General features: G+C 38.9%; 1 protein-coding gene across 4 annotated transcripts in view; it reads left to right on the forward strand.

The window, feature by feature from the left end:
* CYP20A1 (cytochrome P450 family 20 subfamily A member 1) overlaps positions 1-16,971 on the forward strand; it is a 77,798-nt gene that overhangs the window by 26,060 nt on the left and 34,767 nt on the right. For all 4 annotated transcript variants that reach the window (XM_011285483.4, XM_023259631.2, XM_045034323.1 and 1 more), the window contains 2 exons: positions 12,347-12,514; positions 16,297-16,375. In XM_011285483.4, the coding sequence (XP_011283785.1) occupies positions 12,347-12,514; positions 16,297-16,375 (247 nt within the window). The remainder of the gene's footprint in view (positions 1-12,346; positions 12,515-16,296; positions 16,376-16,971) is intronic.

A 16,971-nucleotide genomic window follows, 5' to 3' on the forward strand; every position in this document is an offset into this window, starting at 1 on the left:
CAGAGCACTACGTGGGGCTCAAACTCAAGAACCATGAGACAATGACCAAAGCCGAAATCAAGAATCAGCTTACCTGACTGAGCCACTACGTCTCCCCTAAAGATCTTTATTATTGTGGGTCCAGTCAGGAGAGAGAAAGCACACAATTATTTAAATAGGAAAAGTTTAATATAAAGAATTATTAGCTATAATAGGACTGCAGTAATGAGAGGTTGGCTAGTCAGAAGTAAACAGAACTCTAAAGAATATAGGATAGCAGGTATAGGAAGCAGTCACCAATTCTAGGGCTGAGACAGAGGGCCCATGCCCCCAGGACTGAGACCCAGACTCTGTTTTAAGGGGCACAGATGTGAATGGGAGCTCTTGAAATCAGATTCTTTTTTTTTCTTTTTTTAAAAATTTATTCTCAGGTTAGTTAATACACAGCGTAGTCTTGGCTACGGGAGATTCATCACTTATATTTAACACCCAATGTTCATCCCAACAAGTGCCCTTCTTAATGCCTATCACACATTTTCCCCATCAACCCTCAGTTTGTTCTCTGTATTTGAGTCTCTTACAGTTTGCCTCCATCTCTGTTTTTATCTTTTTCTTCCCTTCCCCTATGATCATCTGTTAAGTTTCTCAAATTCCACATATGAGGGAAATCATATGATATCTTTCTTTCTCTGACTATTTTGCTTAGCATAATACTCCCCAGTTCCATTCATGTTGTTGCAAATGGCGAGATTTCATTCTTCTTTATCACTGAGTAATATTTCATTGTGTATATATCTTCATCCATTCATCAGTTGATGGACTTTTGGGCTCTTTCCATAATTTGGCTATTGTTGATAGTGCTGCTATAAACATTGGGGTGCCTGTGCCCCTTCAAATCACCACTCCTGTATCCTTTGGATAAATACTTGGTAGTGCAATTGCTGGGTCATAGGATAATTCTATTTTTAATTTTTTGAGGAACCTCTACATTCTTTTCCAGAGTGGCTGCACCAGTGTCTATTCCCACCAACAGTGCAAGAGGGTTTCCCTTTCTCCACATCCTCTCCCACGTCTGTAGTTTCCTGAGTTGTGAATTTTAGCCACTCAGAGCGGTGTGAGGTGGTATTTCATTGTGGTTTTGATTTATATTTCCTGATGATGAGTGATGTTGAGCATCTTTTCATATGTCTCTTGGCCATCTGGATGTCTTCTTTGGTAAAGTGTCTATTCATGTCTTCTGCCCATTTCTTCATTGGATTATTTGTTTTTTTGGGTGTTGAGTTTGGTAGTTCTTCATAGATTTCTGATACTAACCCTTTATCTGATATGTGATTTGCAAATATCTTCTCCCATTCCATCAGTTGCCTTTTAGTTTTGTTGTTTCCCTTGTTGTGCAGAAGCTTTTTATCTTCATGAGGTCCCAGTGGTTCATTTTTGCTTTTGTTTCCCTTGCCTTCGGAGACATGTCAAGTAAGATGTGGCTGTAGCTGAGGTCAAAGAAGTTGCTGCCTCTTTTCTCCTTTAAGATTTTGATGATTTCACGTCTAACATTTAGGTCTTTCATCCATTTTGAATTTATTTTTGTGTATGGTGTAAGAAAGTTGTCCAGTTTCATTCTTCTGCATGTCGCTGTCCTATTCTCCCAGCACCATTTGCTAAAGAGGCTGTCTTTTTTCCATTGGATACTCTTTCCTGCTTTGTCAGACGTTAGTTGGCCACACATTTGTGGGTCCAGTTCTGTGTTCTCTATTCTATTCCATTGGTTTATGTGTCTGTTTTTGTGCCAATACCATACTGTCTTGATGATTACAGCTTTGTAGTAGAGGCTAAAGTCGGATTGTGATGCCTCCCATTTTGGTTTTCTTTTTCAACATTACTTTGGCTATCTGGGGTCTTTTGTGGTTCCATACAAATTTTAGGATTGTTTGTTCTGGCTTTGAGAAGAATGCCAGTGCAATTTTGATTGGGATTGCATTGAATGTGTAGATAGCTTTGGGTAGTATTGACATTTTAACAATATTTATTCTTCCAATCCATGAACACGGAATGTTTTTCTATTTCTTTTTGTCTTCTACACTTTCCTTCATAAGTTTTCTATAGTTTTCAGCATACAGATCTTTTACATCTTTGGTTAGGTTTATTCCTAGGTATTTTATGGTTCTTGGTGCAATTGTAAATGGGATCAATTTCTTGATTTCTCTTTCTGTTGCTTCATTATTGGTGTATAGAAATGCAACCAATTTCTGCACATTGATTTTGTACCCTGTGACTTTGCTGAATTCATGTATCAGTTCTAGCAGGCTTTGGGTGGAGTCTTTTGGGTTTTCTATGTAGAATACCATGTCATCTACAAAGAGTGAAGGTTTGACTTCTTTGTCAATTTGGATGTGTTTTATTTTGTTTTGTTGTCTGATTGCTGAGGCTAGGACTTCAAACACTATGTTAAACAACAGGGGTGAGAGTAGGCATCCCTGTTGTGTTCCTGATCTCAGGGGGAAAGCTCTCAGTTTTTCCCCATTGAGGATGATATTAGGTGTGGGTCTTTTATATATGGCTTTTATGATGTGAAGGTATGTTCCTTATATCCTGACTTTCTTGAGGGTTTTTTTTTTTTAATATGAAATTTATTGTCAAATTGGTTTCCATACAACACCCAGTGCTCATCCCAACAGGTGCCCTTCTCAATGCCCATCACCCACTTTCCCCACCCTCTCACCCCCATCAACCCTCAGTTTATTTTCAGTTTTTAAGAGTCTCTTATGGTTTGCCTCCTCTCTCTCTGTAACTTTGTTTTGTTTTTCCCCTTCCCCTCCCCCATGGTCTTCTGTTAAGTTTCTCAGGATCCACGTAAGAGTGAAAACATATGGTATCTGTCTTTCTCCGTATGACTTATTTCACTTAGCATAACACTCTCCAGTTCCATCCACGTTGCTACAAAAGGCCATATTAAGGGTTTTCGTTAAGAAAGGATGCTGTATTTTGTCAAATGCTTTTTCTGTATCCATTGACAGGATCACATGGTTTGTATCCTTTCTTCTGTTAATGTGATGTATAATGTTGATTGATTTGCGAATATTCAACCAGCCCTGCAGTCCAGGAATGAATCCCACTTAATCATGGTAAATAATTCTTTTAATGTACTGTTGAATTCGATGTGCTAGTATCTTGTTGAGAATTTTTGCATCCATGTCATCAGCGATATTGGCCTTTAATTCTCCTTTTTAGTGGGATCTGTGTCTGCTTTTGGAATCAGGGTAATGCTGGCTTCATAGAATGAGTCTGGAAGCTTTCCTTCTTTTTATATTTTTTGGAACAGTTTGAAAAGAATAGGTATTGACTGTGCTTTAAATGCCTGGTAGAATTCCCCTGGGAAGCCATCTGGCCCAGGACTCTGATTTGTTGGGAGGTTTTTGATAACCAATTCAATTTCTTCACTGGTTATGGGTCTGTTCAAATTTTCTATTTTTTCCTGTTTGAGTTTTGGTAGTATGTGAGTATCTAGGAAATTGTCTTTCTTTTAGATTGTCTAGTTTGTTGGCATATAATTTTTCATAATATTATCTAATAATTGTTTGTATTTCTGTGGTGTTGGTTGTGATCTCTCCTCTCTTTCATTTGTGATTTTATTTATTTGGGTCCTCTCTTTTATTTTTGAGGAGTTTGGCTAGGGGTTTATCAATTTTGTTTATTTTTTCAAAACACTGACTCTTAGATTCATTGATCTGTTGTACTGGGTTTTTTTTTTTTTTTTTTTTTTGGATTCTATATTGTTTATTTCTGCTGTAATCATTACTGTTTCTCTTCTTCTGTTGGCTTTGGGCTTTCTTTGCTGCTGCCTTTTCTAGCTCCTTTAGATGTAAGGTTAAGCTGTGTATTTGGGATCTTTCTTGCTTCTTGAGATAGGCCTGAATTGCAATGTATTTTCCTCTTAGGACTGCCTTTGCTCCATTCCAAAAGATTTGGACTGTTGTGTTTTCATTTTCATTTGCTTCCATATATTTTTAAGTTCTTCTTTAATTTCCTGGTTGACCCATTCATTCTTTAATAGGATATTCTTCAACCTCCCTGTATATGGGGGCTTTCCGAATTTTTTATTGTGGTTGATTTCAAGTTTGATAGTGTTGTGATCTGAAAAATATGCATGGTATGATCTCAATCCTTTTATAGTTGTTGAGGGCTGTTTTGTGACCTAGTACGTGATCTCTTTTGGAGAATGTTCCATGTGCACTCAAGAAGAATGTGTATGTTGCTGCTTTAGGATGAAAAGTTCTGAATATACCTGTTAAGTCCTTCTGGTCCAGTGTGTAATTCAAAGCTATTGTTTCCTTATTGATTTTCTAGATGATATGTCCATTGCTATAAGTGGAGCATTAAAGTCCCCTACAATCACAGTATTATTATCTATACATTTGTTTATGTTTGTGCCTAATTGATATATATATTTGGGTGCCTCCACATTGGGGGCATAAACATTTACAATTGTTAACTCTTCTTGATGGATAGACTAATTAATTATATGTATAATTTTATACACACACACACACATATATATATATATGTATATGTATATATATATATATATATATGTAATAATGCCATTCTTCATGTCTTGTTATAGTCTTTGTTTTAAAATCTAGTTTGTCTGATACAAGTATGGCTACTCTGGCTTTCTTTTGACGTCCAGTAGCATGATAGACAGTTCTCCATCCCCTCACTTTCTTTCCTTCTTCTTCTTTTTTTTTTTTAATGTTTATTTCTGAGAGACAGAGCATGAGTGGTGGAGGGGGAGAGAGAGAAGGAGACACAGAACTCCAGGCTCTGTGCTGTCAGCACAGAGCCCAATGCAGGGCTTGAACCCATGAACCATGAGATCATGACCTGAGCTGAAGTCTGACACTTAACCAACTGAGCCACCCAGGTGTCCCATCCATCCCCTCACTTTCAATCTGTGGTGTCCTCAGGTGTAAAATGAGTCTCTTGTAGGCAGCATATAGATGGATCTTGTTTTTTTATCCATTGTGATACTCTTTGACTTTTGATTGGGTCATTTAGTCCATTTACATTCAGAGTGATTATTGAAAGTTATGGATTTAGTGCTATTGTGTTATCTGTAGGTTTCATGTTTGTGGTGATGTCTCTGGTCCTTTGTAGTCTTTGCTGCTTTCCACTCACAGAATCCCTCTTCAGATCACCTGCAGGGCTGGTTTAGTGGTCATGAACTCCTTTAGTTTTTGTTTGTCTGGGAAAGCCTTTCTCTCTCCTATTCTGAGTGACAGCCTTCCTGGATAAAGGATTCTTAGCTGCATGGTTTTCCTATTCATCACATTGGATATTTCCTGCCACTCCCTTCTGGTCTGCCAAGTTTCAGTGGACAGTTCTGCTACCATCCTTGTGTGTCTTCCCCTGTAAGTTAAGGACCATTTTTCCCTAGCTACTTTCAGAATCCTCTCTTTATCTTTGTGTTTTGCCAGTTTCACTATAATATGTCGTGGTGTTGATGTGTTGTTTTTGTTTTGTTGATTTTGAAGGGAGTTCAGTGTGCCTCATGGACTTGGATGCCTGTTTCCTTCCGCAGATTAGGGAAGTTCTCAGGTATAATTTGTTCAAATAAACCTTCTGCCCCTTTCTCTTGCCCTTCGTCTTCCGGAACTCCTATGATACAGACACTGTTTCATTTCATAGGATCACTTTGCTCTCTAACTCTCCTCTTGTGATCTAGTAATTTCCTTTCCCTCTTTTTTCAGCTTCATCATTTTCCATAATTTTGTCTTTTGTTTCACCTGTTTTCTGCTCTGCTTCTTCTTTACTTGCTGTCACTGTATCTAGTTTATTTTGCATCTCATTTGTAGCATTTCTTAATTCATTGTGACTAGTTCGTAGATCTTTAACCTCTGCAGATATAATTTCTCTTCTGTCTTCTATGCTTTTCTCAAGCCCACCTATTAGTCTTATGACTGTTATTCTAAATTCTTGTTCAGAAGTATTGTTTATATTTGTTTTGAGCAATTCTCTGGCTGCCATTTCTTCCTGAATTTTCTTCTTTTAAGGAGAGTTCTTCCATTTCGTCATTTTGGTTAGGTTTCTGTCTTTTATGTGTTTTCATAGCTTATGTGTTCTGCACTTGCAAGTACCACTATATTAAAAAGGGGTCATACACTGTCCAGGGCCTGGGACTTCAGAAATGTTTCTGGAGTGTGTTGCGTGCACTCTGTTGTGTTTTGGCTGCTCTATCGCACTGGTCAGTCCTCTGCAAAGCTCCTCCTTGCTTGTAGTAGTCGAGTGTTTGGACCTTCAACCAAGTGCACTTTGATTTGTTAATTGAAGTAACCCTTAAAAAAAGACGGAAAAGGGTGGTGGGGGAACCGGTGGTTGTGCTTGTCTGGAGGAGATGCCTGCTGCCTTGGGTCAGTTAGTCATCCTCTAGTGGATAAGCTGTTGCCAGGCATGGAGGGGTGGGGTTTGGTGTAAGTAGGTCCTGCCTCCACTGGGGGTTGCTGTGATGCTCTCCAAAGTCCCACTGTATTGGTATTGGGGAGAAAAATGGAGACACCCCAGTCTCTTTTCCCTGGACTGGATGTCTCAAACCACACTGTTCAAGCAGCCCTCAAAGAATAGCACAGGTTCAGTTTGCCCTGCTCCACAGTAATCCCGTGTCTTCTAGGTGCTCAGCCTGGGATTCAAAACCCGATGTCTTAAAGGGCCCTGTACCACTCAGACCATGTTCTGGTGTAGCACCCCTCAGTCAGCTGATAAAAGGCCTCTTTTGTCTTTGGGGAGGCAATAAACCCTCTTCCCACAGTACTTGAGGAAGGGGACTGTTCTCTCCCAGTGTGCCCCTGAGATCGCTACAGAGCCCAGGGGCTGGCTCTCTACCCACCCAGGCATGCGCATAGGGTAGCAGATTACATCTGGAGAAAGTCGAAAGAAAGTCGCACATTTTGCTACCTCTGAGTTTCAGCTCCTAAGGCTGTTTGCAAAATAGAAACTGGCAATCTATTTATTTCTCATTCCCCAGTCCGTGGTCTGGAGAGGTTTTCCTCTTGTGCTAAGTTGATACCAAAACCCTCTCACTTTCTCTCCCTTTTGTCTCTCCACAGAAGGGGTTCCCTCCCTTCCCTGCCTACTCCGTTTTATCTCTGCCAGTTCACACACACACATACACACACACACACACACACACACGCACGTTGATCCTGCCAAGCTGTCTCCCTCCACCTGTGGAGATCCTTGTGCAACTCCACAAATTGATTTCCTGGGTGTTCAAAGTGATCTGACCTCATTACAGCTGTGTTTGAGGGACAAGGGAAATCCCGGTCCCCTTACTTCACCATCTTAACTCCTCCCTCAAAATCAGATTCTTTACCTTCCTCAGAGGTTCTTCTTGCTGTTTGTTGTGCAGTGTTGCTGTTTGCTTATTTAGTGCCTTTCCTGTTTTTGTAAGGTCTGTATTCTTCTCATGTATGGCCACTGGAAGCATCTGTTCTGTTAGCTTAATGGTCAGCTGGTGTTGACAGATTTACCTTAAACACTTGACAAAAGAAAAGAAGAAAAGTAAAAAGAAAAAAACTCTTGGGGTACTGGGGTGCCTCAGTTGGTATAGCATCAGACTCTTGATCTCAGCTTAGGTCTTGATCCCATGGTCATTAGTTCAAGCCTCAAGACAGGTGCCACACTGGGCATGAAGCCATTTAAAAACAAAACAGAAACAAAAACTCTTCCAGTATTTGTAGACTGGCTTTGCATTTGGGCCCTCCTTTAACATTTATCTGGGCCTTTTATAAATCCACTTCAGCTTTCACTTCCTACTTGTATGGAGCCAAAAGACCTGTCAGCTGTGAAAGTTTACTCTTCTCCAGCCTTCTCTGAGCATATATCCTGCTCTTTGGCATGTGCATGGCTTTCTTAATAATCCTGGTATATGCAGAAACTTTCAAAAGATCTTATTCCCACATTTATCTCCTCTCCTAACTACTTCCTTCCCAGGCTTCTTAGTCTGTTATTTGCTTGTCTCAAATGTGGTTTCTTGCTCCAGCTGTTGTGGCCAATACCTGTGCCTTTAAATGTTTTCAGCACAAGCTACCCAAGAATGTGTCCTAGGAACACTCTGAGAATGTAGAGTTGTGCAAAATAAAGGAAAGCCTTTGCACCAGTCCTTGATGGGAGCTGCCAGGCAGATTGAGACTCACAACTACAGTTCTTTGAGAATAATGCCTGTATTGCTTCCTAGCACTCTGTAGCAGGAATGTGGACTGCTCTTGTCATAGCTGTTGCCTGTCTGGGGTTTGGAGATGGTAGGAAGGTTGTTTAAAATGCCACAGTGCTTACCGCAAAGTAGCAGCTTCTTTCTTCACCAGGCTTTCCCCTGGCTGCTGTAAGTTTTTGACTGTGTTATAGAGTTTTTTGGAAGCTGATTCTGAGTTTGGGCCAGCCCATTACTTGCTTTTGGAGAAGGAGAGAGTCTTGGGATTCCCTACCCCATTTTCAGTGACCATTTGATAACCAGTGGTGATCACGCTTTAATAACACTCCAAAGATGTCAGGTTTCTGTGTTGTCTGCAATGCTGTTGGCTTTTGGCTACCATGCTACTACTGAGCTGGAGAGAGAAGGGAGATGGAAATAACCTTAAGTTAAAACATCACAGGGGCAGCTGGGTAGCTCAGTCTGTTAAGTGTCTGACTTTAGCTCAGCTCATGATCTCTCGTTCCATGAGTTCGAGCCCCACATCAGGCTCTGTGCTGCAGCTTGGAGCCTGGAGCCTGCTTCAGATTCTGTGTCTCCCTCTCTCTTTACCCATCCCCCACTCATGCTCTATCTCTCTCAAAAATGAATAAACGTTCATTTTTTTTCTTTAAAGCATCACAGACCCCACTGTCCTACTGAGGTTCTGTAGTTTTTGTTGACTAGATACTTCTCAGTGGGCACTGGGTTCTGGTTAATTGCCACCGTGCTGAAATGATTGATTTTCATTGTTTCATTGGTGTGCATGTGTTAGCATTGTTTTAGAGGAAGAACAATATCAACAAGGTCCTCACTCCACCATTCTGGAAGTCATTCTTCTGGAACATTTTGAAAGAAAATAATAATAGGACACATTATAAACATAAAATAAATTTTCGAAGTTATGATAGTGGCATATGTGTAGTCAACAAAATAGACAATGTCCAGAAAAAGTCCCAAGTTCATGTGTGAATCTAGTATATAAAGAGTGAGTGGCATTTCAAATTAGTGGAAAAAAGACATACTTAATGGTTCAACAGAGTGTAAGCATTTTCAAAATTAAATGGAAAAATAAATAAATGGAATTCACTGTTAATACCAAAGTAAATTCTACTTTATTATGATTTAAGAGTTCGGAATCCTACTCGTGGCCTTTTTTTCTTTTTAATGTTTTTTATTTATTTTTGAGAGAGCGAGCACAAGCAGGGTAGGGACAAAGAGAGAGGGACAGAAGATCTGAAGCGGACTCTGTGCTGACCACAGAGAGAGGATTCGAGGGTTGAACTCATGAGCCGTTAGATCATGACCTGAGCCGAAGTCGATACTGAACCAACTGAGCCACCCAGGCGCCCTGTAAATTCTTTAAATGCAAGGATCGGGGTGCCTGGGTGGCTCAGTCGGTTAAGCATCAGATTCTTTATTTTGGCTCTGGTCATGATCTTGCAGTTTGTGAGTTTGAACCCCGCATCAGGCTCTGCAGTAACAGTGCAGAGCCTCCTTGGGATTCTCTCTTTCTCCCTTTCTGCCCTTCCCACACTCATGCTCACTTGCTTTCACTCTCTTTCCTTCAAAATAAATAAATACATTTTATTAAAAAATTAAAATGAATATAAGAATCAAGGTAAAGGCTCAGCATTGACCTATGATACTTGGAATAAATTCAAACAAATACCTCAACACTAAGATTGTAAATGATGAGGTTGTAGTTTTGTCACATGGCATTGGGCCTGATGACTTACTTAAAAAAGGATTAGATATTCAGGAGTAGATGGAGTGATGAAAAAGGTGCAGTCTGGCATTGTAGTCTGAGTGGGTGAACACTTAACACACAGTTAGGTTTCCCAGTTCTGTGCATGAAGCTGAGATGGTTGCAAGTTACATAGTTGTACTAGAATTGTTTTGAGACAAAATCTCATGCATACTAAGGAAAATAATGTTTTCTGAAGGAAAAAAACTTTCATGTTTAGACAAAGGAAATCTTACTGGTTTATCTTATATCTATTAATATGTTTTATTTTTTCCACAAAACTTTTAAAAAAATGTTTTTATGTTTATTTATTTTGTGAGAGAGAGCGTGCACAAGCAGGGGAGAGTCAGAGAGAGAGAGAGAGAGAGAGAGAGAGAGAGAGAGAGAGAGAGAAACCCAAGCAGGCTCCGATCTGTCAGCACAGAGGGCTGACATGGGTCTCGATCCCAGAAACTGTAAGATCATGACCTGAGCTGAAACCAAGAGCTAGATGTTCAACTGACTGAGCCACCCAGGCACTCAATCTATAAGAAAGCTTTTTTACCCCTAATATTTAGTTTTCATGTTTGAAACTTCTATAATTACCCATAAGTCAAACTTACATTAGCTCTTCCAGTTTTACCTAGAAATATTGTCACTTTAATGGTTTGTTTCCAAAATCTTTTTTCACCTTTTATTTTTTTTTTAATTTTTAAAATGTTTATTTATTTTTGAGAGAGAGAAAGAGAGATCAAATGTAAATGGGGGAGGGGCAGAGAAGGAGAGGGAGACACAGAATCTGAAGCAGGCTCCAGGCTCTGAGCTGTCAGTGCAGAGCCTGATGCAGGGCTCAAACTCACAGACTGCACGATCATGACCTGAGCTGAATTTGGACCTTTGACCAGTTGAGCCACCCAGGCGCCCCTTTTTTCATCTTTTAGTATGAAGTTATGTAAACTTGAGTAATAACTGTAGAATTCTAAGTTTTTAAAGTATCTGAAATTGTTTTGTCCATAACATGAAATTAATTAAAAATTTTTTTTAAGTTTTTATTTATTTTGAGAGAGAGAAAAGACATAAGCAAGGGAGGGGCAGAGGGGTGGGGGGAGAATGAGAATCCCAAGCAGGCTGTGCATTGACAGCAGTGAACCTGATGTGAGGTTCCAACTAATGCACCATGAGATCACAACCTGAGCTGAAGTTGGACACTTAACTGAGCCACCCAGGCGCCCCTGAAATTTATTTTTTAATAATGTAGCTCTGTTTTAATAATTATCTTCCTGTTTTCTTCATCTTCACCCATCTCAAAGAGATTTTTAAAGTATATTTGGGGCACCCAGTTGGCTCAGTCAGTTGAGTTTGATCTTAATTTAGGCTCAGGTTATGACCTCGTGGTTTGTGGGATTGAGCCCCGAGTTGGGTTCTGCACTAATAGTGTGGATCCTGCTTGGGATTCTCTCCCTTTCTCTCTCTGCCCCTCCCCTGCTTTCACATACATGTGTGCTTTCTCAAAGTAAACTTTAAAAAAGGTATATTTGTTAATCTTGATACTATGGAATCATTAAAGCTTCCCTTCCCTTTCTCAAAAAAAAAAAAGTACTCCAGATATGTTACTTTAAGTTGGTATAAACCTACGTAGTGCTAATCTTTTCATTTTAAACATTTATTCTATTTCTCACATTTAATTTTAATCCTTTATACTGTGACAAAACTTTCATGAATTTCATGTGGGAAAGGAACTTAAATTCATGTATATTACCTTACAAAAACTCTTCCTGCATTATATGATGTGGTTATAATTACCATATCACAGCAGCCATTCAAGGTAGATGTCATCCATGTATAATGGTTGAGACACCTGAACCTTGGAAGAGTTAAGCAAATTGCTCAAAGCCACAATGCTTCTAAGAGATAGAGCCTGAAGTAACACCAAGGTTTTTCTACTCCAAAGCTTTTGATCTATTTACTACCCATTGTTTTTATTCCACAAGGGATTTAATAAATATTTGTTGAATGAAGGAATGACGAAGAGACTATGAGAGGTTTCTGTCACTGGAGCATGTCTAAGGTTTTACATATTCATATATTTATCACAGGCATTCTGTGATGAACCTTTACTATTTTTAATTAGAGACTAAGATTAGGCTTAAGATTCTACCAGCTCTTGAATTTGTAATTTATATTTTCTCTTTTTATTATTGTGGTGGTTGTTTTGTTTTGTTTTGCAAATCAACCCTTTGACAGAATCTGAACCTGAATCCTTGAAGATATAATTACAGGTGGAGCCAAAGTTGCCTGACAGTTGAAATAAACGCCTGAATGTTTATTTTGATTACAGAGTTGCACTGTGAAATTAATCTACTTGCTGAATTTTTCTGGCAAGAAGAAATAGTACATCATTGTGGTTTTCTGTTCTCTTCCAGCTTTCAGAAGAATTATTAGATAAATGGCTCTCCTACCCAGATTCGCAGCATGTACCCCTCTGCCAGCATATGCTTGGTTTTGCTATGAAGTCTGTTACACAGATGGTGATGGGTAGTACATTTGAAGATGACCAGGAAGTCATTCACTTTCAGAAGAATCATGGCACAGTAAGTCTAGGGCCAAATTTAAAATTATTCTTTCAATCAAATTGGATAGTTGAATAATGTAGACTTTGCCTCTCAAGAAAAAGATGTCACATCCTGTAGTATAGAATTTCCGTTTGGGGCTAAATCAACAATGCAAGCAAAGATAATTGTATTTTTCAAAAATGTAAAAATTACTTTTTTTCAGCAGTTACTTTTTGAAATGTAAAAAGTGGGTGACTAAAGAAATTTCCTTTTAATACTTAGAAGAATGTTATAAAATGATACTGAATTCTAGAATAAAGAGAAAAACTTTAATAGAACTAGACTATGTCCCATATAGAAAGAAATTAAAGCCAGTAGAGCATTAAAATGAAATGAATATGATTTGAAGAAAGACTAATTCAGTCTAAAAATTATTTATTTTCTGTTTTTTTTCTAGATTCACATATGGAATTTATTTTCTTCTGTATTTTTATCAATTTCAGCATTCATGTGTTTAATCCCAATATTAAATTAATTTATTCAATTCAAATCATACTTAGGTCATTGGCCACATTTTGGGTCTCTGAGAAATTAATTATTCCTTATTTTATTCAAATCTATAAAAACATTTTGGTTAAATAACTGGGATAATGTGTTTAAAACAAAAATCATTAGAGGGGCACCTGGGTTGCTCAGTCGGTTGAGCGTCCGACTTCAGCTCAGGTCATGATCTCGCGGTTCATGAGTTAGAGCCCTGCATCAGGCTCTATGCTGACAGCTCAGATCCCGGAGCCTGCTTTGGATTCTGTGTCTCCCTCTCTCTCTGCCCCTCCCCCACTCATTCTCCCTCCCTCTCTCTCTCTTTCAAAAATAAATAAAATTTTTGGGGCGCCTGGGTGGTGCAGTCGGTTAAGTGTCCGACTTCAGCCAGGTCACGATCTCGCGGTCCGTGAGTTCGAGCCCCGCGTCGGGCTCTGGGCTGATGGCTCAGAGCCTGGAGCCTGCTTCTGATTCTGTGCCTTCCTCTCTCTCTGCCCCTCCCCCGTTCATGCTCTGTCTCTCTCTGTCCCAAAAAAAAAAAAAAAAAAAAAGTTGAAAAAAAAAAAAGTAAATAAACATTAAAAAAATTTTTTTTAAACAAAAATCACTAGGAACTGTGTTTTGATTCCCTGTTATTTAATATGCTTTTTTCCCATTAAAATGGTTTAATTTAGGGGCGCCTGGGTGGCGCAGTCGGTTAAGCGTCCGACTTCAGCCAGGTCACGATCTCGCGGTCCGTGAGTTCGAGCCCCGCGTCAGGCTCTGGGCTGATGGCTCAGAGCCTGGAGCCTGTTTCCGATTCTGTGTCTCCCTCTCTCTCTGCCCCTCCCCCGGTTCATGCTCTGTCTCTCTCTGTCCCAAAAATAAATAAACGTTGAAAAAAAAAATTTAAAAAAAAAAAAATGGTTTAATTTTTATGCCTGATGAGTAAAAAAATGTATGTTTCTTAGGGCGCCTGGTTCAGTTGGTTGAGCATCCGACCCTTGATTTCACCTCATGTCATGATCCCAGGGTCATGGGATCGAACCCCACATCGGGGTCCATGTTGAGCTTGGAGCATGTTTAGGTTCCTCTCTCTCTCTCTCCCTCTGCCCCTCTCCCCTGCTCGCACTTGCTTTCTCTCTCTCAAAAAGAAAAATATATGTGTATATTATATTTATGTGTATATATATATATACACACACACATTTTTATGAAACATCCACATACTCAGAAGTGTAAAAATAAAAGTAGAAAAATCACTCTAAATTCCACTTCCTGGAGTAAACTAGTTTGTATACCCAGTCAAAATAAATTGATTAAGGAATTCCTAAAATGTTTTCATATTTTAATGAAGAAACAATTTTTGACTCAGTTATTTTTGTCTGATTTTTTTTCATATTGACAAGACAACGTTTTTAAAAAATTTTTTTTCTTTTAATGTTATTTTTGATAGAGAGAGAGACAGAGCATGAGCACAGGGTGGGCAGAGAGATGGAGACACAGAATTCGAAGCAGGCTCCAGGCTCCGAGCTGCCAGCACAGAGCCTGATGTGGGGCTCAAACCCACGAACTGCAAGATCATGACCTGAGCTTAGGTCAGTATCCCAATGACTGAGCCACCCAGGTACCCCATATAAGACAGCAGTTTTTAAGAGACCTCCACTGTTACTTATAGGATGACCTGTTATTTCTAGTATGTTTTCATGCTGATATTTTCTTTTTCTTCCTTTTTCATTCTTTCCTTATAACTTTAAAATAGAAATAATTTAAAACTTACAGAAACTAGTTGCAATTAGTGTAAGGAATTCCCATATATCTTTTACCCAGGTTCACCAGTTGTTTACATTTTGCCCCATTTGCTTTTGTAATTCATTACCTACCTCTTTCGAACCATTACTGAAACCATTTGAGAAAAAAAGTGGACATTTTGTCTTTTTTCCCCCTAAATACTCCAGTCTGTATTTCCTAAACACAAGGATATTCTCTTATATAGCAACAACATAGTTTTCAAACTTGGGAAATTGAACATTCATACAATACTGTTCTCCACAGCCCATATTCAAATTTTTTTTTTTTTATGTTTATTTATTTTTGAGAGAGAGAGAGAGTGTGTGAGCTAGGAGAGGGGCAGAGAGAGAGGGAGACATAGAATCCGAAGCAGGGTTCAGGCTCTGAGCTGTCAGCACAGAGCCCATGTGGGGTAGAACCCACGAACTGTGAGATCATGACCTGAGCTGAAGTCAGACGCTTAACCAACTGAGCCACCCAGGTGCCCCTCAAATTTCTTAACTTTCAGTGGCCAGTCCTCTTTTTTTATTTAAAAAAAAAATTTTTTTTTTTAACATTTATTTTTGAGACAGAGAGAGACAGAGCATGAATGGGGGAGGGGCAGAGAGAGAGGGAGACACAGAATCGGAAGCAGGCTCCAGGCTCTGAGCCATCAGCCCAGAGCCCGACGCGGGGCTCGAACTCACGGTCTGTGAGATCGTGACCTGAGCTGAAGTCGGACGCTCAACCGACTGAGCCACCCAGGCGCCCCGTGGCCAGACCTCTTTAATGTGGAATAGTTCCTCATCTTTTTTTTATTTTTTGACATTACATTTTTTTATTTTACTTAATTATTTTTTTAATATTTATTTATTTTTGAGAGAGAGAGAATGAGAGTGAGTGCAATCAAGGAAAGGACAGAGAGACAGAGAGAGACAGAGAATCCCAGTCTGGCTCCAGGCTCCACACTGACAGCATAGAGCCCAGCATGGGGCTCAAACCCATGAACTGTGAGATCATGACCTGAGCTGAAATTAAGAGTCATCACTTAACCGACTGAGCCACCCAGGAGCCCCAACGAACTTTGACTTTTTAATTGTAATTAGTTTAAAGTACCTTGACTGAAATTATTAAAATATATTTGAACTCTATCTTCAGAGACTCTGGAGTGAATGACTGGCCCACTTTTATTTAAAAAAAAAAAATTTTTTTTTTAAGTGTTTATTTATTTTGAGAGAGAGGGAGAGGCAGAGAGTGAGAGGATCCCAAACAGGCTCCACATTGTCAGCACAGAGCTGGATGCAGGGCTCAAACTCATAAACCGTGAGATCATGACCTGAGCCAAGATCCAGAGTTGCATGCTTAACTGACTGAGCCACCCAGGTGCCCCGATTAGCCCAGTTTTAAAAGGGAGAGCTTAATTATCAGATCTGTTGGTAAGATACGAAATCCTCAATTATTAGCTTAGATTGCGTGTCATTCTTTAGAAAATGTACTTTATTAAGATAATAGGTATGTTTTTCTATTTTCAGGTTTGGTCTGAAATTGGAAAAGGCTTTTTAGATGGATCACTTGATAAAAGTATAACTCGTAAAAAACAATATGAAGATGGTAAGTTTTACTATTCTTAAATTATAGTAAGGACAAAAGGATATGTGCCCCAATTTTAATAAGGTTGTCTCTGAATCATGAGATTATAGGTCATTTATATTTTCTCTCTTTATATTTTTCTCCTGTGTTTCCTATATTAAAGGTTTTTTCTTTAACAAAAGAGGAAAAAGCAGTGAATCAGTAAACAAAGCTCTAGTACTCACTGTAGAATGAGGTTGGTATAGCCTATAGGAAAATGTAAGGGTACAGTCCTGGGAAAGCAATTTGATAATACATATTAAAGTCATAAATAATAAATGAAATTATCTAAAAGAAGAAAAAATCATGAATATTTTTTTGTAGTGCTTTGTAGTGCTAAGTAGAAAACGAGAAGCAATCTAGATGTCCAACAATGTAGGAATTACTAAGGAAATAATATCAACTTAAATGTTATATAGATTTTTTGTAAAAAAATGTAGCTATGTAAAAAGTCTTGCTATTATAACGTTGAGTAAAAATATTTTCAAAATTGTTGGGCATTGGTTATAACTTTATAAAATTTGCACAGAAAAATAACAATTTTAATTTATGAAAGCTGCACAAAATTATTCTCCCTT

The sequence above is a fragment of the Felis catus genome, chromosome C1 (genome assembly GCF_018350175.1).
Source record: "Felis catus isolate Fca126 chromosome C1, F.catus_Fca126_mat1.0, whole genome shotgun sequence".
NCBI classification, from domain to species: Eukaryota; Metazoa; Chordata; class Mammalia; order Carnivora; family Felidae; genus Felis; species Felis catus.